We start from the raw sequence: 21,301 nt of genomic DNA on the forward strand, positions 1-21,301 counted from the left end.
GAGGATAAAATTTTTTTTTTGTTCTTTTTTTTTTGGGAAAAAAAAAAAAAAAAAAAAAAAAAAAAAAAAAAAAAAAACACTAGTTGCTCCAACTCATATTAACTACCACTCACTTCTTCTCTTTATTTATTCATTTCCAAATTAAATTTTTCCTTTCCAGTTCCAAATGTCTCACACATGTCTTTATTCTTATTATTACTTTTATTATTATTACTATAATTATTTTTTCCCTCTTGCACTACGACATGTACAGAGCAAGCAAAAGAAAGAGAGAGAGAGGTGTATTACAGACCTCATATATATATATATATATATATATATATAGTTTCATATTCATTGACTTTTTTGCAGTAAACATGTTTATAACTCCAACCACTTCACTTCTCCCCCAAAGGGGAAAAAAAAAAAAAAAACACAATACTGAACTTTACTTTTTCTTTTTTTCTCTCTCATGTTTTTATTTATTCTTTCCAAGAAATCCTTTATTGGACATTTGCTATTATAGAAGAACACGCAGTGGCAAACCATTAAAAACCAAAAAAAAAAAAAAAACACCATATGTGTATATATACATATATATTATATAAACAAAGAGCAAGAGACATAAACTTCTTTTACTTAACCTTGTTTCATTTCTCTTAAACTATTCATCTCCTCTTTCCACTCCTTTTATTTTTTTTTTTTTCCTTTGCACTTTCTTCATAAATAAATAAATAAACAAATAAATAAATAAATAAAAAACTGATCCAACAGAAAAAGACTTGAGGTACAGTCAAAAAGAAGAACAAAAAGAAAAACAAAAAACAAAAAACAAAACAAAACAACAGAACCTCATCATTTCTATTCCTTCCCCTTCACCCCCAGCATATCTTCTCAATACAATTCGCATTTCCTCCTCTTAATCCTCCTCTCCCAGTAGACATTTCATCTCACTTTCACTTTCACTTTCACTTTCTCTCTGTTAGTTATCTGTTAAACGTGACCCAGACGCCATTGGAGTTTCACTTGTCTGTATAGTTCCGCTGCTCTCCACCAGCGGCGAGGTATCCCGCGGGTAGTGCAGGTGCATCTGCAGTTGTGCCTGTTGCTGGCAGTTCCACAGCAGCGATCGGGTGTCCTCCAGCTGTTGGATGTGCCGCATCGCACACCGCACGGCGAGGTGCTCCAACACATCGTGCAGGGGAACACCAAAGGCCATGGCAAAGCGGTGAAAGATATTACTGCGCTCCGGTGCTGCCAGTGGCTTTAAGAGGAGTTTAAAGGCCGAGAAAAAGTAATACACAATCGTGCGAAGAGAGTCGTAACTGAGATCCAGCATCACCGCATGATGCTCAAACACAGCACGGAGATGTGTATCAACAGAAGTGGGGATCTTTGGATGCAGTAACGCCTCGGTGACAAAGTCACCATCACACGGAACTGTACCTTCTCGCATTTCTGTATTGCTGCGATTCATCACACCATTCATACTGTTTGGATACGACTTTCTCTTGTTGTTGATACCTGTATTCGTATTACTGCCGCTTTGCATTTGTGAAAAAGGGGACTGATCCTTTTCTACAAAGTTAATACCACTCTTTACTTCTGTGGTTACGCGGAGTTTCGAACTACCCTCATAGTTAGAACCCCTATTGCTACCATCTACTGAAGATAGTGGATCCGTACGTGTATTGATATCACGATGTGTTTTCATGGGAGACATTTCATCTGTTGGAACCAATTCAATCAGTGTTTTGGGAACATTAATTTGCTTTGGTCCTTTTGATCCTCCAGGGCCATCAGATAATCGGTTATTACTCCTCATATTGCCACTACTACTGTTACTATTCCTATGAGAACTTCCATAAGCAAAACCAATCCCACCAGACTCTAATGTCCGACAGCTTCCATCAGAATACAACAAAGCACTAGAATCTATACTCGATCCATGAGCTTCTCTAGAAGTAAATGGATTTGGCTGAAGTAATCCTGGATCCATAGATAATGGATTTCCTGCTGCTGTTTCCATAGATGATGGTATCATGGGAAGATTATTATTAGATGTATGTGCTTTTGCGGCCATGGATGCTGCCTGAAGTCGTTTGTTACTTGGATCACTAATAGTATACAGGTCCTGTCGTTCTGATACTCCACGCAAGAAGACACTACCAAGTAGTTCAATCTTCAAACCAGGGATATTATTCACAACATTGCGTGCGGCATTACTTATGCAAACTTCATTAGGTGATGCAAATACCCACATACGTCCACTATAAACAACATCAGGACCTTCATAACGAATAATTCTATTAATAGTCTCCATACGAACTCTGGCATCTGTACACCAATGTACCGCACATGCAAGAAGCAATCGACCATCATCTCCTAAAAGTTCTTGTAAATTATTATCAATAGGATGTGACTGTAATTCTTCAAGAATATCAAAACAGAGCTGTAAAGCTGATTCTACGGAGCGGGCCACAACTGTGGTGGTGTATGGATGTAACTGTACTCCCTCATACGCCCTATGACGTACAATCTCCCGCCGCTGTACAGCTGTTAATCGTTCTGAGACATGTACCATACACTCTGGAGCTAATTCCCATAATTCTTCTCCATTACAAGGACCAATAACAGCAATTGCAAAAGGAGTTGTCTTGGGTGCATGTTTCCATCCTTCATAGTCTCGTATACATATCAAAACCATAAAGGTTCCAACTAGAAAAATGAGTAGAGACCCAAATACAGCAGAAACTATAATAATAACAATAGCTGTTCGTGTAAGTTCTGGTTCTTTATGTACACTACGCAAGCAAATATACCAAGTAAGACGATTACGTAACACGGCTCGGTTTGTTCCAGTATCAATAAAATCTTTCATTTCTTCGTATGTTGGATTTGGATTCAGTGAAAAACGAATAGGTATACTTTCACCCGTTTTGCGTCTAACAGTATAAATAAGATAATCCAGACCATTTTTTTGTGTACTTTCGTTAAGTAAATTAGCATCCATCATCGCATCTACATCTTGAATAACGAGCGAAAATCCCCAAAAATTATCTCTTGATGCGTCAGCAACATCTGTAACATTATAAATAGGATTACGTATAATAAGTTGCCATTCCCCAGGAAAAGAAGGGAGGGCTCGATGAAGTGGTCCAAATGCAAAAACACTTGCGTTATCAATAGACTCAATTGCTGTTGGATCTCCCAATTCATTTTTAGGATCTAAAAAGTCATATTTAGTCATTTCATCATTTTCTGGAAATGTCTGCAACACCACAGCACCTGGTGCAAGTATAAAAGCCTGTACAAATTTTGTTGTTGAATGCATTTTGGAAGCTACTTGATTAAATCGAGGAAACATTTGATCCTTTATACGTTCCTCCACAGTGCCATTAAAAGGTGGTAGTGAAGTCATGGATCCCAAGGTAAATCCCTCCATCCCGTGCGTTAGCGAAATGGCATCAATAACAGTACTGCGGAATGCGGATGCCAAACGGTCCGCCTCGCTGATCTCCAAACGCCAACGCCTCTCCCGTTCACGTCGATCACGCGCCTGGAATACAGTGATAGGGACGGCTATGCAAACAATGAGGATGACCGCACAGGTCAGTCCAATGCCAATGAGCCAGTAGACCCGCCTTTGGGTGGTACTCAATCCCTTTTTCATGGCCACAGCGCCTCCCCTGGAATTTCCCATGATGGCAGTAGTGAAAAAAAGTGGAAAAGAAAGTAAAAAAAAAAAAAGGTCAAGAAATGTGAGAGGTTTCTGTTACTGTTTTTTTTTTTTTGCTATTATTGCTATTCTTCTTTTTTTTTTTTTATATAGAGGAGTGAGTTATAGTAATTGTGTCTGTTCTCCTGAAACAAAGTAATGTCCTTTTTTTTTTTTCTGTATTTTTACTGTGTTATGTCTTTTGACTATCTCGTCCTTCTAGAAATAACTCGTTCCAATGTGTCTAACGGCAAATGTTTCACTCGATTCTTTCAATAGAGTGTTTCTACATTACACGTACATGTGCACAGACACATAGATATAGATAAAGAGAGATAGAAAAAGATGGAAAGTTACGATATAAAACAAAAATAAAAAAAGAGAAAAGTGGAGAAAAGTAAAAATGTATAAAATTGAGTGACAATTATGTAAGGAAGCAAATGGAGAAAATGATGATCAATAAACATACACACACACACACAAAGACAAGAAAAAAAAAAAAAAGAAAACGTCGTGATCAAAATAAAGTGAAGTGATCCATGAGAACACATAGAACGGCTATTGCTGCGCTTTCGATAATATCAATCGAATAATAAGGTATAGGGGATTACCCAAAGAAATAGCAAAAATAGGGAAAGATGAGAACTGATCGAACATATATATATATATATATATATATTCGAGAGTGATGACAAATGTATATATGGATACAGATAGATTGACATAATATATCTGTATATAAAGATACCACAATTACAATGCTACTGGAAGCCAATACACCCCCAAAGCATTGACTCCCAGCAAAAGCAGCAACTACTTCTCTTTACACCATTTATACTGTCTTCACATCAGTATTTCTTTTAATTGCGGATTTCCTTATATCTCTTTTTTTTTTTTTATCTCTTACCCACTTTATCCTCTTGTCAACCGACACATACATATATACATGAATATATATACTCTCATTTCTTAATTTCCAACTTTTCTTCTTCTTCACCGTTTTATGTGGTTATAGCCCCGTGCATACTTTTTTTTCTTTTTTATTATTCTTTCTTTCTTTCACTTTTATTGGAGCTTTTTTGGCATTAATCGTTCCACATATATCGGTTTTTTTTTTTTCAGCTTAATTTTTTCTCTTATTCTATATCTCCCTCATAGTCTTCCAAACAACAACAGTATTTTCCTCACCAATGTATTTCTTCCATCTCCTCCTTTTTCCTTTTTTTTCTTCCCTCTTTTGTTTACTTTGCAGCTTCTGTAGTTGGGGCAATGTGACTATTTTGATAACGTTGCAGCTTCTCCGCGATCTCGCGTCGGATGTGCCGCTCAACCTCTTCCTCCTCCGCGAGTCGATCCGGACCGGCATTACTGCGTGACGATCCTTCGCCTCCCGGTGTGCGTCTTGGTGCGGTGCGGCGAAGATCGAAGAATGGCATTTCCAACAACTGCGCTGCCGTTGGCCGCCGGCGTGGGTCTAATTGAAAAATAGCGGTGAGGACATCAACGCATTCGCGCGATGGGAGGAGATGTGATGGGTCGCGCCGGCGGTGTTCGGCGGTGGCGGTGAACCACGGCGCGAACCCGCGGAACTGGGAGTAGAGAAAACTTGGCTCGAAGAGAGAGCCGAGCGATGGAGTAGCCGACGACCACGAGGAGGAGGAGTTGGCGAGGGCCTTCCGCAGCTGCTGCAGTTGGGCGTAGTGTTGACAGCGTTCCGGGGGAAATGCATCTTGTCCGGCACTTGAGATGGGGCCGAGTACCTCCGTAATGAGTGAAAGTTGCTCTAGTTCCGTCGCAGCACGTTTTTGTTGCTTTTGCTGCTGTTGTTGACGTGGGTCACCGCCGGCGGTATTACGATGAGTGAGGAAGAAGGGCGGAGTGCGTAAATACATCTGCGCAAGGAAGCAGCCAACGGACCAGATATCAACCTTAACATCATACGAAGTCACACCTAGGAGCATCTCCGGTGGGCGGTAGGAGAGATTAATGAGACTCGGTGTTAATGCACGTCTACCAGATCCCTCAAATACACATAAACCAAAGTCACCAAGTTGAACACGACCATCACTGTGAATTAACACATTATCTGCCTTAACATCACGGTGAATAATACCCATTGCGTGCAATTTCATTAAAGCTGTAAGAAGTTTTTTAAATATGTATGCAATTTCCCTCTCTGTGAAGGGAAACCGTCGCTGTAGCAAACCAGCAATACTACATGAGGCATATGGGAAAACAAGACAAATATCATGATGAGTTTGGGACAGTAAGACATCTCGAAGAGATATTACCTCCTCTATAGGATCCTCTTTTTTATTATCACTACTACATGTTCCCATATTTGATACCGAATTATTAGCATTATTAGTAATAGCTCGTTCACGAGCTGTATTAATATGTCGAAGCGCTATCACCTCACGAAGTGAGGTAATGGGGAAACCATCAAGTCCCTGGAGTACTTTTAGTCGTTTTATCGCTACCATTTCATTTGTCGCACGACAACGTCCAATATATACTTCACCATAGGTTCCCTCACTGATTTTCACCCGCATTTCATACTTGGTTTCAACATAGTCGGTTACAGAGCTAAAGTCCAGTGGACTAGGACCGGAAGGCAACGGCACTCCAGTCTTACTGTGGCAGCGGAAGCTTGGTGTACAACCACAGCTGTATATTCCCTGCGGAGTTGGTGTTGGCGACATCACCTCTCCCCATTCAGTGGAATTACGAAAACGTCTCGCCGGCTGCGACGCAGATTCCTCTACGGTTGGATTAACTGATATACTTAGTGGGGGAGCCGGAACCTGATTTTGTTGTTGTTGTTGTTGTTCTTGTGGTACTAGTTCTGGTGCTGATGGTGCTGGTCCTGGTGGTTGATTTTGCTGTCTATCTCTCAAAGTTGTACTTTGCTGGTCTTCCTTTTCATTACCTTGTTCATTTTTCTTCTCTTCTGCTTCAGCTTTAGCTTCCGAATTGCAAGGGACTGTCTTCGTGGAGGAAGGATCCACATGCATGGAAACTGCCTCCTCATCTACTTTCTGCGGTTTCTCTTCTGATGTCGCCGTTTGTGTGTTGCGGCGCAGTGAGAGCCGTAATGTACTTGTGGTTCTGCAGGCACTACTCGCGTCAGCCGAACTCGGCGTCGCCGGCCGCAAATTTAACCGCAATCTCTGACGAGGAGCTGTTTCATTAGTAACAACCCTAGACTCTGCAGAGCCTAATTGCTGCTGCTGTTGTTGTTGTTCTTTTTCTTGTTGTTCTTGTGTCTCCTCCGCCTCTTCTTCTTCTTCAAAGGCACCAGCAGGAGGAGGCGTTGGCTCCAGCAGACGAATACAACGTCCGGCACCGCAGCCATCATCTTGTTCTGGGCCCTCCCTCACGTTGGCATCATTACCCAAAGAGAGTTGTTGTCTTGTGGTGGAAAAGAGAGATGAGAGCACGGCTGCTGAGGAAGAGGGATTTTCTTCACAGAGGCGGGGTTTTTTCCGCTCTTGCATGTGAGACGGTGAATAAAGTGCCCTTGAAACAGCAGCGTCCACTACTTCCTCTTCTTGCTCCTGACCCTGCTGCTGTTGTTTTTGATGTTGGTTTTGTTTTTGTTCTTGTTGTTGCTGTGTCCCTGGTAACGTGAGCGATGGCGCCGTGTTGTTCATGCGCCCGCCTCACCTCACGCTTCCAGTAATGTCAGCGTGGAGATTCCTCGTTTTTTTTTTTCTTTTGTTACTTCTTGTACTTGCTTTTTTTTTTTTTCCTTTCTTTCTATTTCGTGTTTTCTTACGCTTGGGAAACACCACAGCCTAACTCTTCTAGTGATATTATATATATATCACTAGGATCGAATAAATGTGCAAACACACAAATGTAAAGATACACTCACACCTCGTAGACAGACGCAACGTACTACACCCCTTTTGCGAGTGACGAACTACTCTGCCTCCAGGAAGAAGGAGAAAGAAAGTCATATGAGAAGAAGCACTCGTACAAACTTTTCCGGTGGAAGGGTTACACAAGTACAGAGAGACACACACACACACAGAGAGAGATACACATAAACACATATAAACACACAGTGTTAATACCACTGGGTGAAGTTTACAGTTGTTGTTGTTTTTTTTTTCTTTTTTTTTTTTATTCTTTAGCTTCATTTTTATGGTAATGAAAGACGATTTCTCACTGTACCTCTTTGTTATTCCCCATTTACTTACTTTCGTTTCGTGGAGTGATAGCCGTGACCACCAAACAGACCCGCAGAGCCAATACCCAAAACTTCTCCATCCTCAGCAAAACACATTGCAATATCCACCGTCTCGTCTTCATCATTATCACTATTATCACTGTTCGTATCATCATCATTATTATTATTATTGTGGTTACCACTATCACTATTGGATACGTTACGCCTCTTCCTCCTACTCGCATCCTTCTCATCGCCCAAATAATCATTTCCCATACGTTCACGTAGAAGTTCTTCCATCATAAGTTCCTCCGCCGTCATGTTTCCTGAGCGTTGGCGCTCTCGATGCTCTACAATGTGCTCATATGCCTTCTGCAACTCCGGCATTTCCTCCAGAATGCGCAATACAACTCTCCATGCGGTGTTTGACTGTTCCTCTGTGGTATAGCATTGCTGCACAACTTCCAAGAGTGAAGGAAGAAGTTTTCTCTTCCACACTGGGAGATCTGCCAGCTCTGCCTCATCTATGTTAACTCTGCTTTCGCTTGTGTAAAGAGACCGTGCAAAAACATTTCCCTCAAAAGGAAGTAGACGGGCCTCAAATACAAATGTCATTGATACTAAAGAAATATGATACCAAAAAAAAAAAAAAAACACTTACATACGTACAACAGAAGAAGAAAGAAATAAAGAAAAGAAAAAAAGAGAGAGAATGAGAGAGAGAGAGAGAGAGAGCAAGAAGCAATCAAGGCAGAAGAAAGATCCCTCTAGTTTTGCAGTGATAAAATAGACTCCTTTAAACTTCCAGAAAAAAAATTTGTCGAATAAGCGTACACCAATAATAATCATACCTTATAATATCCCACCCTCTCCCTCTTCCCTCGATATCTCTGCTGCAGTAATCAAAACCCTATAATCTACATGATCCCAAACTCTTCCATCAAAGAGACATTATGAAGCCTTACTTTCAATATGCGGTAGTTTGCATGTATGGAAGTGTAACTATCTAATCTAAGAAGGGATCACATATTTAAGGGTGACTACACAAAAAAAAAAAAGAAAAACTTGATATACTGATTTTTTTTTTTATTCTTTTTTTTCTCTTCTTCCTCTTCATTCTTCACAAGACTTCACTCCGGCACAGTTTCAGTAAATGCGGCACTACGTGAAATTAATTGCTGCAAAATCCCAGCAGCAATATTCTCATCCGCCACTAGAGAGTTTCCTTTTCCTGGTACTTCAGTATCTTTTGTTTTTGTGACTTCCTCCTTCTGAAGTGGCTTCTGCTTTTGTCTTTGATTTTGCAATACTTCCCCAAGCGATGGCATGACGTTTGTGCAGAGAGATGAACGCATTGGTGGCGGTGGAATGATATGCGGTGGGTGAAGTTCTTCCTCTAATTTCAGCAGTGGCACCGCACCATGACTGCTGGGAGATACAAAAGAAACAAGACGCTCACGTCGTGTATTGACCTTTAAACCAGCAAAGGCATCAGTACAAACAGACATCTTTGTATCTAACAGAGCTTCAGCGGGAGTAGTGAAAACGGATATATTATCGCAACCTTTGCTCTCCAATACACCAGCTGGTGTACGTTCAATGTTTTTCATTGTGTCATTTTGGATGGTATTGTTGTTGTTATTACTACTTCTGTCATTCATATCCTGTAAAGGGTCATGATGAACACAGTATCGATGAAGAATAGAGTCAATAAGGTCAACGGCACCCTTATCATAGCCATCATTCTCAACAGCATTATTATTACTGTTACTATCACCATGAGTTTCACTAGTTTCTGCATCTTTGTGTACTGAACCTTCCATATTTACAGGTTTCACTTCTTTTTTTTCTTTTTCTTCTTTAACTTTTGTCTCACCTGTTGGTTCTGCGGTGAAAGAAAGATGAGGCAATGCCAAGGAGATGTCATTATGATTTAAACGCACGGCACTTTTTCGCAACCATGCGGGCGGCACCGGGGTGCTGTGCTCACCAGGACTCACACTATGAGAGGATGGCAACAATGTTGGAGCAGTAGAAATTACATTACTTTCTTCCTTTGAAAGTTCCTCCTCAATTTCTTCTTCTTCCTTATTCTTATTCTTATTCTTATTCTGCTGCTGTTGCTGTTGCTGTTGCTTTGCTTGTTGTTGTGGATCCTTCTGGACTTCGGCTGTGGCTAAGAGCTTCCGTAGTTCTGCAATTTCACGGTCTTTGGTGGTTATAATCTGTTTTGCACGTGCAAGTTCTTCCACACATTCATCATAACGTTCACACAACGTCTTACATTGTTCAAGAAGCTGCCAGGCATATTGTTTGTATACCTCCACATCCTCCTCATTTTTATTTTCTTTCTCTTTGCTCTTATCCGCATCACTACAATCATTCATATAGTGGCTGGCTGTTCCTGGGATATGGTTACTGGAGTTCATAATGCTGCTATTATTACTGTTTCTACCACTTCGTTGAATAACAGCGCCAGATACAGTGTTTCCTCTCCTTTTCTCATTTGATATTTCCCGCCCGCTAATATTTGTCGCTACTGCTGCTGCTGATGATAATAAAGATGATGACACTACTGGTTGTGTATAAACACCTCTAGAAGAGAGTGCTCTTTCCCCACTAAACCCTTCAGCACTACTATTAGTACCACTAACACTGTTAATATGAATATTATTATTATTAATGTTCGAAGTGTTTCTATTAATCGTACTGGTGGGAAGTACAATTGGTGCGAGTTGCACATGAGCGGGTATTGCAGAGGCTTCTGCTCCCAAGCGAAGTGACTCAACAGTCTCATGAAAGTCACGCTGTCTGCTTGAGCAGCACACTATCCATGCAACTGTGGCTGAACCATCAGGAACAAGAAAGGGCTCAAGAATAGTCGTTAGGGCACTATCACGAAAAGGGACACGTGTTGTTAACGATGTTGTACGAAGAGCACGTACTACTTTGCGAAGTGCGAGAAGTGAACTGTTAATATGCCGCATTTCCTTTATTCGTAGTGAATTACGTTCGGCCGCCGTTAATCCATCGCCATCGCGGCGAGTTGCATTGAAAGTTGAGGCTACAAGTGGGACATCTACAGTAGATGTCGGCAAAAGTGGTGATGCCACTGCGCCATCGTGTTCTACTACAACACTAGTATTACTGCTGGTGCTGTTAAGATTGTTATAACTGTTATTATTACTATTATTAATATTATTATTATTATTATTATTATTATTGCTATTACTGTTACCCATTCCAATCCATGCATACTCACGGTAGGTCTCCGATCCCGCGAGGTCGACGAACATCGCCTCACCGAGTGGATCCACCATGCCGGTAGTAACATCCGTACTGTGCAGTACAAGTCTCAAGAGCAGATGACTACGCGAGGAACGTACATTCCGCTCTGTTTGACTACGATGCCGCAGTGCCAAAACCCCGCAGAGGAGTCGCCAACACTCAACGGCTGAGGCACAGCGAAGACGCATGGCTCCACGGAGTACTTGTGATTTTTCAGTTGATTTGTATGATATCTTCCTCATCCCACTGCCGCCGCCTAATCCGCCATTTTCGTATCGCATCCACGCCCGCCGAATATTATCACTCTCCATATCATCTAATACCGGAGAGGAAGGCTTTCCATTTTTTTTCTTACTTGTATGTGTTTTTCTCCGTTGCTGTTGCTGTTGAAGTTGTTGTTGAAATTGAAGAGCCACTAGGTCTGTCGTACACTCATTATACACTTCAAGACAAGAAAGATCTACAAAGTCCACAGATCTTCCATATACCTCTATACACGACTTATCAAAGATAGCACGCAAAAACCGAGGAACCATTCCCTCTTCTTCTTCTTCTTCTTCTTCACATGTCTCTTCTCTCGTAATAAGTCCAGCACGCTTGTTTGATGCAAGTCGCTGTCGTCGCTGAAGCTCATATATATTATCATCCACTCCTGGTCCAAACATCGTGTATGTTTTTCCCGTAGCAGTTTGTCCATATGCAAGGAACATGCATCGTTTTCCAATAATCAAATCATGCAGAAAAGGACGTACTACTTCATCAAAAACTCCCTTCTGCTGTTTTTGTTGTTGATCCTCTTCTTGTCCTGAAGAGGAATTAAGAGAAGTGGTGCCTACAGCACTGGCAGTCATAGAGCGTGGAATGAAAACACGCTGACATGTAGATGAAGCCATACTTCCAGAGAGTGGGTCCGTTACTGTAAATGTCTGTTGCTGCTCATTACCACTCTTACGGAGTGAAAGCAGCACCATTGTGGGTGCAATCCATGAAGAAGTTTGCAAATCCGATTCATCACGATCCACATCTGTTGTTGAGACAAATGCATGCGGTGGTGCAAAACGACAGTAAACCTTCATCCCACCACCTATACACACAGACATAGAGAGAAAACACAAATAGAAAAAAAAAAGAATATACAGATAGACAGAGAGAAGCACATACAAAAGCAGATACGATGAGGAAACCATAAGTCTCTACAACGACTTGGTAAATAATCTATCCCTTTCTCTTTTTCTCGAAACAAAGACACGATCAAATAAAACTCCTCCACATATATATATATATATATATATATGCATTCTCAACCAGAGAGAGAGAGAGAGAGAGAAAGAAATAGAGTTAAAGAGAAACACCAATAAGACGACTTCTTTTATTAACAGTGAAGTGGAAGGGATGCTTTTTCCAATGTCCACGTCATAATTCCATTGTCGTTATTTATCTCTTTACCCGGTGACCTCATCTTTCCCTGTAACACACATGGGTATGTAATGGACTGAACAGCACGTTTGACCGCCAAATCAACAATTTCCCTTAATTTTTCCCTCGAACGCTGCGTTACTGACGCTGCACCACTACCAACGACAGGAGCTAATGGTGGAAGTGTTGTGTTCATATCGACAGGCAAGTTTACCTGTGCACTATTCCCAGAGGATGGCTGAAATTGTTGTTGTTGTTGTTGTGATGCTGCTGCTGCTGCTGGATGGTGTTGACGACGTTTGACAGGGGCGACATCATATAAAGCTGTGAATTGAGGTTCGCTGGTAAAACTAAGTTCAACTTTGTTACCACAGAAAGCAGCATAAAGTGTAGCATGAAAAACAATACGTCTAACTGATAGAGCACAATGGAGAGTTAACACATCTGATGGAATACTTAATGTTGCCGGAAGTGCAAATAAGAGTGGGAAATAACAAGCAAATTGCAGTGCAAACCTATGATCTTCATATATTATAGGCACTGCAAAACAACGCAATGAGTTTGAATTCATTGGCATAACTGGTGGAATAGAGTCTAAACTATTATCATGCGCATTAGCAGGATTATATGGAGCTTCTAATGAAATAATTCCACTAGGCCCTATACGTGGAAGCACAACACCTATCAAAGGAGATGTGGCCACACCGCCGGCTTCAAGTATCTCTGTAAACAAACCTCCCACACGTGCAGAATCACTACTTGTTCTTGTGTGATGAAGTCCATTTACTAAACCACCTTGTTGAGCAGAACCATACGTTTGTTGTTGTTGTTGATGGCTTTGTTGTTGTTGTTGTTGTTGTTGTTGGTTCATCACTGTACTTAAAGGACCCCCACCGCTAAGTTCAATACGCACAAGTCGAATCATCTCTGGCCGCACACGCAGTGTTCGTTCCACCTCTTCTCTTCCTTTTCCATTTCCCTCTTGTTTACGTCTCAACACCTCCGCTACCTGCCGTGCTGCCCTATCCACAAAGTAAGCAATACGGTCTGTCCACACATCCTTATCAATAGAGCCACCGCCAAGCAAGAGAAACGCCACCCAGCGGCCAAGCACATTACACCACATCGCCCCTTCGCACTTGTGGCTTCGCTCCAGTGTCAGTGTACTTCGCTGATTGTAATTACCGCCATTATTACCGCTGCCGTTACCAACACCATTGTTGTTCATATCACCATCGCCCTCACCTACACTACGTTCCTCCATTGGGACACTGAGGAAAAAGTATGCCGCCATTCCACAGATAGAGATGCTGATCACCAACTCTATTAAGATCTCGAGCATGCTCATGGTAAACAATACAGGTGAACCAAGGCTAAAATATAAATTTTTTTTTTTTAATGACTATCAATGAATAATAGTAGTAAAACAAGCCAGTTCCCACTAATTCTACAGAAAAGAAAAAGAATACAAGAAAAAAAAAGATATAAAACGTATAATCCCCAAAACCCCAAGGAACGGAATCAAACACTTGAAAAGAAGGAAAAACCATGCAGGGTACACACTAGTAGTTGTAGAATACGATTTAAAAAAAAAAAAGGGAACACACAGAAGGATATATATATATATATATATATATATATCTATGTATATAATAGGCAAACTAAAAAAAGAAAAAAGTAGCAAGGAAAATACTAATCAGATATGGACTAATGGGAATGAACTAATAGAAAGATAATGATGGTGATGAAACTGTTGTCACGCTCATAGTTTCACCCTTACGATTAATTTTCAGAATAAAAACAATAATGCAAAAAAAAAAAAAAAAAACCTTGGGAATAGTGAGTTCACTGTAAAAAAAAAAAAAAAAAAAACTGAAGAGAGCAAACCTCTACTGATGATAATGACAATCTTAATTGCGTTGATTCTACACAGAAAATGGTTTCAGCAAATACGACGGGTCTATGGAAAGTACATGTTTCAGTAGTTCTGTCGATTCCTCTGTACGTTTTTGGAGACCACGGAAAGAAGCCATCAAGTACAACAACTCCACATTCTCAGGAAAGGTGCCAAGGGAAGCAAGAAGAAGATCTTCTATTACTGTAGCAAAGAATTTATGAGATGCCGGGGGCTCCTCCCACTCTTCAAGAGGTGAAATCCTTGTCACTCTTATATTTTGTACCAATTCTTTATATCGTTTCTTTTCCTCTGCGTAACGTAAACTCATTCGTCTAATAAACGGCACAAGTACGATTGGCTGAAGCGATGCCAATTGAGGTGTAGACGAATACTCTTTCCCTTCACTCTGTTTTTTTTCTTGTTGTTGTTGTTGTTGTTGTTGTACATATCCATTTCCGCCCCTTCGCAGTACTTCCGTCACTTTAGCCGCCACAAGTGAATCCCACTGTTGCCGCTCCTCCCCCGTTAAACGGTTCCATTCCTCATCCATCACAAGAAGTGTGTGCCAGGCAACAAAGTCTTCAGATGTAATGGCAAGCAATAAATTCTCCATCGCCTCTCTTCCACGGCCATGGCGGGCGTACCATTTGGCAAAATGAAAATTACGTATCCACTCCGCAGATGTGTGGTTCTCTTCAACTGACGGATCCATACCGCTGAAATGCTGTTCAGAAGGCTGAGAAGAACATCTCGGCAGAAAACGCTCCACGAATTGTCCAGGGAAAAGCATATTTAAGAAGGATCCCGGCCAAATCCCTTGATCCGGTTGGTTCTGATAACACAATTTTTCATTAGAGCAATTGGTATTCTCTGCCTCTTTGTAGAAAAATACCAACGCTTTATGTGTATTACTTAATTCCTCAGCAGTCTTCTCCTGAAGGAGTATATACCGTGCACTATTATGATCTGCTTCTTCCAGCTGCGAGCGAAGGATTGCATTCTCCGCAAGCATCCTATTTGTAAATGACGGATGTATCTTTGAGTTTTTCTCATCATCTTGAACTCCAACAACAGGGGATTCCATTCTTGACTTCACTGAAGTGCCTTCCGGTGATGTCACATTTTGTTCAGTGTCGCTTTCCTGTTGTTTAATACTGTGATCTGTCTGAACTGGTTGCTCTGTCGATACAAGAGTGATATCATCCTCTGGTGCAGATGCGGTTAACCTGTAGAATGTGCTTGCAGACTCTTTCATAGAAAGTGGACACACTTCCTGAACATGTGATGGTGATAAGGAATCTGCCTCCCGTTTACCATTAGATATCAATGAAAACGGTACCTCATTCATATTAGACCGTGTTGAAGACGAGAATTGATTTAGTTGTTGTTGTTGTTGTTGTTCTTCTTCTTCCTTTTCTTTTTCTTCTTCTTCTGCGTGAAGAATTGGCTGCGCAGGTGAATTCCCTGCCAAACTCCATGATGACCGTGTTCCCGCACTCACTGGGGTTCCCGCAGCCGAATGCGGGGATGCCGTCTCTGCCTTTTTCCCATCACTCACACTTAACGCCGGCCGCACTCTACTCGGCGGGACTTCCGAGACTCCGCTGAGTTCCCCATCGCGTTGGTGCATCCACGTGTTGCCCGTTTCCGTGTCGATAAGATGAAAGGTGTCGTCCACCTCAAAGCTGGTCACACCGCTCGACACAGACTCAGCCATAGTTGTTAGAGTATTATTATTTCTTTTTTTTTTTCTTTTCAGATTATTATCAGACTACACAGAAAGAGAGAAAAAGAAGAAGGGAGAAAAAGAAAATGTCAAGTAATGGGGAAAAGACACATAATATCTACTATGGAATAATATTCACTTTACCAACTACCTCTGTCACTTTGTTTCTTTTTTTTTCTTTTCCTTCTTTGTTCTGTTAAAGAAAGCAGAGAAAAGTACTCTCATCAATGGATTATTTTGATATACACTTGCACAACTTCCACATATGTATTTCTTTTTTTTTTTTTTTTTGGAATAAATTATTTTCTTTTTTCCCCTGTAAACATTAATATTATTATTAATATTATTAATAATAATAATATTAATATTATAGTTGACTATGACGTTTCTGTTGTTGTGCATGAAAATATGTCGGCGACCTATAATGTGACCCGTAGATGAACTCAAAGCTACACGATGAATAGAGGAGCAAAGAAGAATTTCACCCCATCTAAACACACACATACACACACAGACACAGAAATAGGAGGGGAAAAAACATATATATATATACACGCAGGAATTTTATTTCCTTTTAGCAGATTACCTTTTTTCCTTTATATTTCGTTGTTCCTTTTTTTTACTTTAATTATTTGTTTTCTTCTTTTTTGAACTTTCTATCGATTCCATATATATTTTCCGTATTTAAATTTTGTACTAAAATTATTATTGGAAAGTATTGTATCCGGCAGGATACTATGGATCGACAAAACCACTTGCAGACATTCTTTTCTTCTTTCTTCAAATGTTCCCCCTCCACTCACCCCGTTATTGTTATTATTGTATTTGTTGTTGTTGTTATTTGCTTCCCCAAGTTGTTGAACTGCCTCACTCTTCATCGTCAGTATCGATAAAAAAAAAAGCATGATTAAAAGTAAAAGTAAAAGTAAAAGTAAAAAAAAAAAAAAAAACAACAACAATGACGCACATACATACATGCATATATTCATTCCACTCAAAGACACTTGCAAAAAAAAAAAAAAAAAAAAAAACGGAAAAGCCATGAAACTTTCATATTATATTTCCCTCTCATTGAAATAAAGGGAAACACACACACAAACACTTCTTTTTCATTTCCCTTCTCTACCGGCCTCGTCTCTTTATGAAGGATGGTTAAGAGGAACAACAAATCGAGCCCACAGCGCGGCGATCACACCCACCACTCCCCAAATGTAACAACAAACCACAAAGTCCACGTGCCGCAGCAGCAGCGAGACCAGCAGGGCACCGGCAACGTGGCCCAAATCCTGCACAGTGCGCATCACTCCAAAGAACGGACCGTCTAATTTCTCCGGTGCGTGATCGGCAATGAGTGTTAAGATTAGACCGCAGCCCAAGGCATCCACCGTACCGAACACAGCAGCCATGATATGCAGCCACGCATACGACTGCGAAAGCGGCAGGAGGGCAAATGCAAAGCCAAGTCCCAACACAACCGGCAACATCGCCAGACGTCTACCACAGAGATCCATGATAACACCACCAATTGGGAATAGACACGCATCAAAGGCAAAACTAAGTGAGAGTAGAAATGCAATCTGTGGGTTTGTAAAGCCCACACGCATAGCCGCAAATGTAAGAAGAAGTTTCCGGTTAGCACGAAGCGATACATTTAGAATGATATAAACACCAAGACGCCATATTGTGGTCCATTCGTTTACGATAAGTGTACAAAGATCAGTATAGCAAAACGGTCGTTTTTCCTCTTGTAAGACAGTTCCATAGTTATTACTATTGCATTCTTTCTGATCTAACACCTCCAGAGATGTTGTGTGAGTATTGCTACACGTATCTTTACGGTTTATTTCAGCAGTACTCTCATATGATGGCTGCACTACAACTCCTTGTTGAACTGCATCAGCCATTTTATTATTATCATTACCACCATTACTATTAGCAACAGCAACAGCAACAGCAGCATCATTAGGAATACCAGAGGAAGGAATAGAAGGAGAATGAAGCTGATGATGAGGAAGAAGTTGTTTGGTTTCACATTCGCTCTTCGCTTCTTTCACCTCCTCTTCTACTGTACAGCAAAAAAAACAATTTAGATCCATACATAACCATGCTGCCAAGGAAGACACAAGTGGCACTATAAAATAATATCTCCACTCATCCTTTTTGGATGCTACAGCACCAAGTATTATTGGACCTACTACATGCGACCAGCGCAATATACCAGAAAGAAATGATAATACCATCCCACGATGCTCTTTCTTTGAAACACGAGCAACATAAATATGTCGAGTTAAGAAGAAAACACCTATAGAAAAACCACCTAGTATACTAAAGACACAAAGTGAAATGGCACCAGACTTTACGAAAAACGCAATTGCACATGCAGCCACGTAGACCATGACAGAGCATGTCATAAGTATACGAACATCGGCGCATTCTGCTAAGATTCCACTTGGAATATCGGCCAGCACACGAAATACAGCAACAAGTGTAACGTAGTTTGCAATAACATCTTGGCTGTACAATAGCTGACGACCTACTAATGTGATGATAGGAACCTCTAAACCTGCTCCTATACCCATAAGGGCATTTGAGAGTTGTATATAAAAAAATTGATAACTTACCATTTCGCGAAGACTCCTTGAAATATATTCCATCTTTTTTTTTATTTTCTTTTTTTTTATCCTATTTAATTTTTCTTCTTCTCCCTCTCCTTCTTTTATAAAATTTCCGTGTAGTAACCTTTACTCCTATCAATGTAGCCCACTCTTCGTTTTGTTGAAGTTCTCAGCTCTTTAAAACGACAATGCTATTAAGAAGAAGCCAAGGCAAATATACCACACCTACACTCTGGTATGCTGTTACCCTTTCCATCAAATTCACCCACCACCACCAAAAGAAAAGAAAAAAAAAAAGAAGGTAAAAAGAGAGAGAGAGAGAGAATCGCATTTAGAAACAGCAAGAAAAAACTAAAAGCAAAAAAAAAAAACATTCAGGGAACAAAAAAGAGGGAAAAATCCAACTTTGAAGTAAAATTTCCCTTTTTTTTTTTTTGTTTTTTTTTTACACTTAACACACTTGATTTTTCTACTTCACTTGTTTCTTCTTCTTGCGTTTTTTTTTTTTTTTTTTGATTCTACACTTCTTCACCTGCTTTCAAAATATTCTCACCCCTTCTCTTTACAGTTTGTCCCAAATCATCACATCCTCCTCTGGTCCTGTGGCGGCAAGCAAACTCTCCACCTGTTTCATGTATTTTTCCCGCATAAGCAATGCACTATTAGTGTCATCCATCTCCTCTCCATTGTTTTCAATGTTGCCATCCTTGCTATTAGGGGCAAAGAGACTATTGAGAGTGATGGCGTCTGTAGATGTCAGAAAGGGACTAAGAAGCTCCAAGTGATCAGATCCATGCGGAAGAAAGGCGTGTGGGTGGAACTGTGCAGAGAATTGAGCATCCATCTCCTCAAGCAGTGGCGGCCAAAGTGACTGGCCATCACCACTCGACACTGCAGGTGTTTCGTACAACAATTGAAACACATATGCCCAGAGATGTTTGTAGAAGGGATGCACAAAGGTGCTGGGCCCACTGGGCGCAGATACACCAGAAGCCTCATCACGCAGTCGGGATCCCACCCCGAAAGGAGATGTTGCGGCACTAGTGGCTGGTACAGCTGGTAACGGTGATGTGGCTGTGGTGTTCACCCGACTGCCAGTCCCAACAAGGGCACTTTGGTGTTCAATAGCTTTCTTCCGCAGTAACTGTCCAACGAGATCCAGAAGCGATAGGCCTGTTGTGCGCAATGCGGATCTTACACTACTGAAGCTTCCCAGTGTGGCGGTGATGTTCATTGTTGATATCGAGATATTACCGCTATTACTGGGGGAAGCACCACGACATAACTTTTCCAACTCACGAGAGAGTTTCTCTAACTGATCTGTTTTTGTACAGACAAGAATGGTTCGTAATGGAGATATACCGCTCTTGGGAACTACTAATGCTGGAAGTGAAGTAGTAGAAGTATTGGTCTCAACATCAGATTTACCACCATTTCCAGTACGATTTTTTAATATACCCTCACGTTCAATCCACCGACGTCGTGCTGTACCTAATACCTGCTGTTGTGCTTGCCAAAAACGTTGTTGTTGCTCAATCATACGCATGCGGCGCACTTCATCTTGCTTTGGTAATTCCACTCGAAGTGTCTGTACAATATGAGCGTTTAAGTAACCGTACCACCGCTGAAGTTGATCCTGTAAACGCCACGGTTCACTGGTGTCAACTACGATTAACACTACACTTGTCTCTAAGGTTTCTAATGTTGGAAGTGCCATTGCTAAAGCACCTGGAGCATCACAACAAAAAAATTCAGTCATTGCACGACGTACACCACCGGAAAGAAGACTGGAACCTAAACCGCTAGTGGGGCTACTATACGAAGCACCATTACCCAAACCATCCTCTCCAGTGTTAAGAAGGGAATTTCGGCTCGCTGGAATGCGCTGCATGAGAAACGTCTGGGCTATACCAGCACCATGAGGAAAGTACGCCAGTTGTCGTGTAGTCTCCTTCATAGGAGACCGCCCAGAAACAGTACCTTCTACCGCCGTCACCCCAACAACAGCAACACCACCACTACTGGCTTCAGAACCTTCTCGCCAACCTGGATGGGTAAATGTACGCTTGTCTCCACCTATATTACCAGAGCCAGTATTATTTTCGATACTGTTGTTGTCATTATTGTTGTTAATGTTTTCATTGTTCGTGCTATTATTACTATTGATAATGTTATTGCTACCCGTAACTCCGCCATTCATGTTTGAATATGAAATTAATGAAGTGGATGATGGGAAATGCTGAATCGCTGCAGCAAAGAGACGAGTGGCAAATGTTCGTTTCCCAGCAAGTGCATCACCTACTATCACAACGCGTCGCTTAAGGAGTTGTTGCTCAGGAGCTTCCTGGAGGCCAAGACCAAGAACTTCCCATAAACTCTTACTCTGATAATCTTCCTGTTGATCCATCTGATTATTCTTTTCTTTTTTTTTTTCTTTTTCAACTTTTAGTAGCTCCTCGTTTTTTTTTTTTTTTTTTTTTTTTTTTTT

General features: G+C 41.0%; 8 protein-coding genes across 8 annotated transcripts; all 8 read right to left on the bottom strand.

Annotated features, from left to right (window-relative positions):
- Nucleotides 1-961: 961 nt before the first annotated feature.
- TM35_000312110 (uncharacterized protein) lies at nucleotides 962-3,682 on the bottom strand (the record flags this gene model as incomplete). The annotated part of the gene is made up of 1 exon (XM_029028692.1): nucleotides 962-3,682. One exon carries the CDS (start codon nucleotides 3,680-3,682, stop codon nucleotides 962-964), a length of 2,721 nt encoding a protein of 906 aa, XP_028880091.1.
- A 1,256-nt stretch (nucleotides 3,683-4,938) lies between these two features.
- TM35_000312120 (protein kinase) lies at nucleotides 4,939-7,350 on the bottom strand (the record flags this gene model as incomplete). The annotated part of the gene is made up of 1 exon (XM_029028693.1): nucleotides 4,939-7,350. One exon carries the CDS (start codon nucleotides 7,348-7,350, stop codon nucleotides 4,939-4,941), a length of 2,412 nt encoding a protein of 803 aa, XP_028880092.1.
- Nucleotides 7,351-7,898: 548 nt separating this feature from the next.
- Nucleotides 7,899-8,486, bottom strand: TM35_000312130 (uncharacterized protein; the record flags this gene model as incomplete). The annotated part of the gene is made up of 1 exon (XM_029028694.1): nucleotides 7,899-8,486. One exon carries the CDS (start codon nucleotides 8,484-8,486, stop codon nucleotides 7,899-7,901), a length of 588 nt encoding a protein of 195 aa, XP_028880093.1.
- Nucleotides 8,487-9,001: 515 nt separating this feature from the next.
- Nucleotides 9,002-12,235, bottom strand: TM35_000312140 (kinesin; the record flags this gene model as incomplete). The annotated part of the gene is made up of 1 exon (XM_029028695.1): nucleotides 9,002-12,235. The coding sequence occupies one exon, from the start codon at nucleotides 12,233-12,235 to the stop codon at nucleotides 9,002-9,004; it is 3,234 nt and encodes a 1,077-aa protein (XP_028880094.1).
- Nucleotides 12,236-12,531: 296 nt separating this feature from the next.
- Nucleotides 12,532-13,923, bottom strand: TM35_000312150 (uncharacterized protein; the record flags this gene model as incomplete). The annotated part of the gene is made up of 1 exon (XM_029028696.1): nucleotides 12,532-13,923. One exon carries the CDS (start codon nucleotides 13,921-13,923, stop codon nucleotides 12,532-12,534), a length of 1,392 nt encoding a protein of 463 aa, XP_028880095.1.
- Nucleotides 13,924-14,500: 577 nt separating this feature from the next.
- Nucleotides 14,501-16,189, bottom strand: TM35_000312160 (uncharacterized protein; the record flags this gene model as incomplete). Its single annotated transcript, XM_029028697.1, has 1 exon — nucleotides 14,501-16,189. The coding sequence occupies one exon, from the start codon at nucleotides 16,187-16,189 to the stop codon at nucleotides 14,501-14,503; it is 1,689 nt and encodes a 562-aa protein (XP_028880096.1).
- Nucleotides 16,190-17,337: 1,148 nt separating this feature from the next.
- On the bottom strand, nucleotides 17,338-18,852 carry TM35_000312170 (integral membrane transport protein; the record flags this gene model as incomplete). Its single annotated transcript, XM_029028698.1, has 1 exon — nucleotides 17,338-18,852. The coding sequence occupies one exon, from the start codon at nucleotides 18,850-18,852 to the stop codon at nucleotides 17,338-17,340; it is 1,515 nt and encodes a 504-aa protein (XP_028880097.1).
- Nucleotides 18,853-19,375: 523 nt separating this feature from the next.
- On the bottom strand, nucleotides 19,376-21,220 carry TM35_000312180 (uncharacterized protein; the record flags this gene model as incomplete). Its single annotated transcript, XM_029028699.1, has 1 exon — nucleotides 19,376-21,220. One exon carries the CDS (start codon nucleotides 21,218-21,220, stop codon nucleotides 19,376-19,378), a length of 1,845 nt encoding a protein of 614 aa, XP_028880098.1.
- Nucleotides 21,221-21,301: the final 81 nt, after the last annotated feature.

The sequence above is a fragment of the Trypanosoma theileri genome, assembly GCF_002087225.1.
Source record: "Trypanosoma theileri isolate Edinburgh chromosome Unknown TM35_Tth_31_V1, whole genome shotgun sequence".
Taxonomy (NCBI): domain Eukaryota; phylum Euglenozoa; class Kinetoplastea; order Trypanosomatida; family Trypanosomatidae; genus Trypanosoma; species Trypanosoma theileri.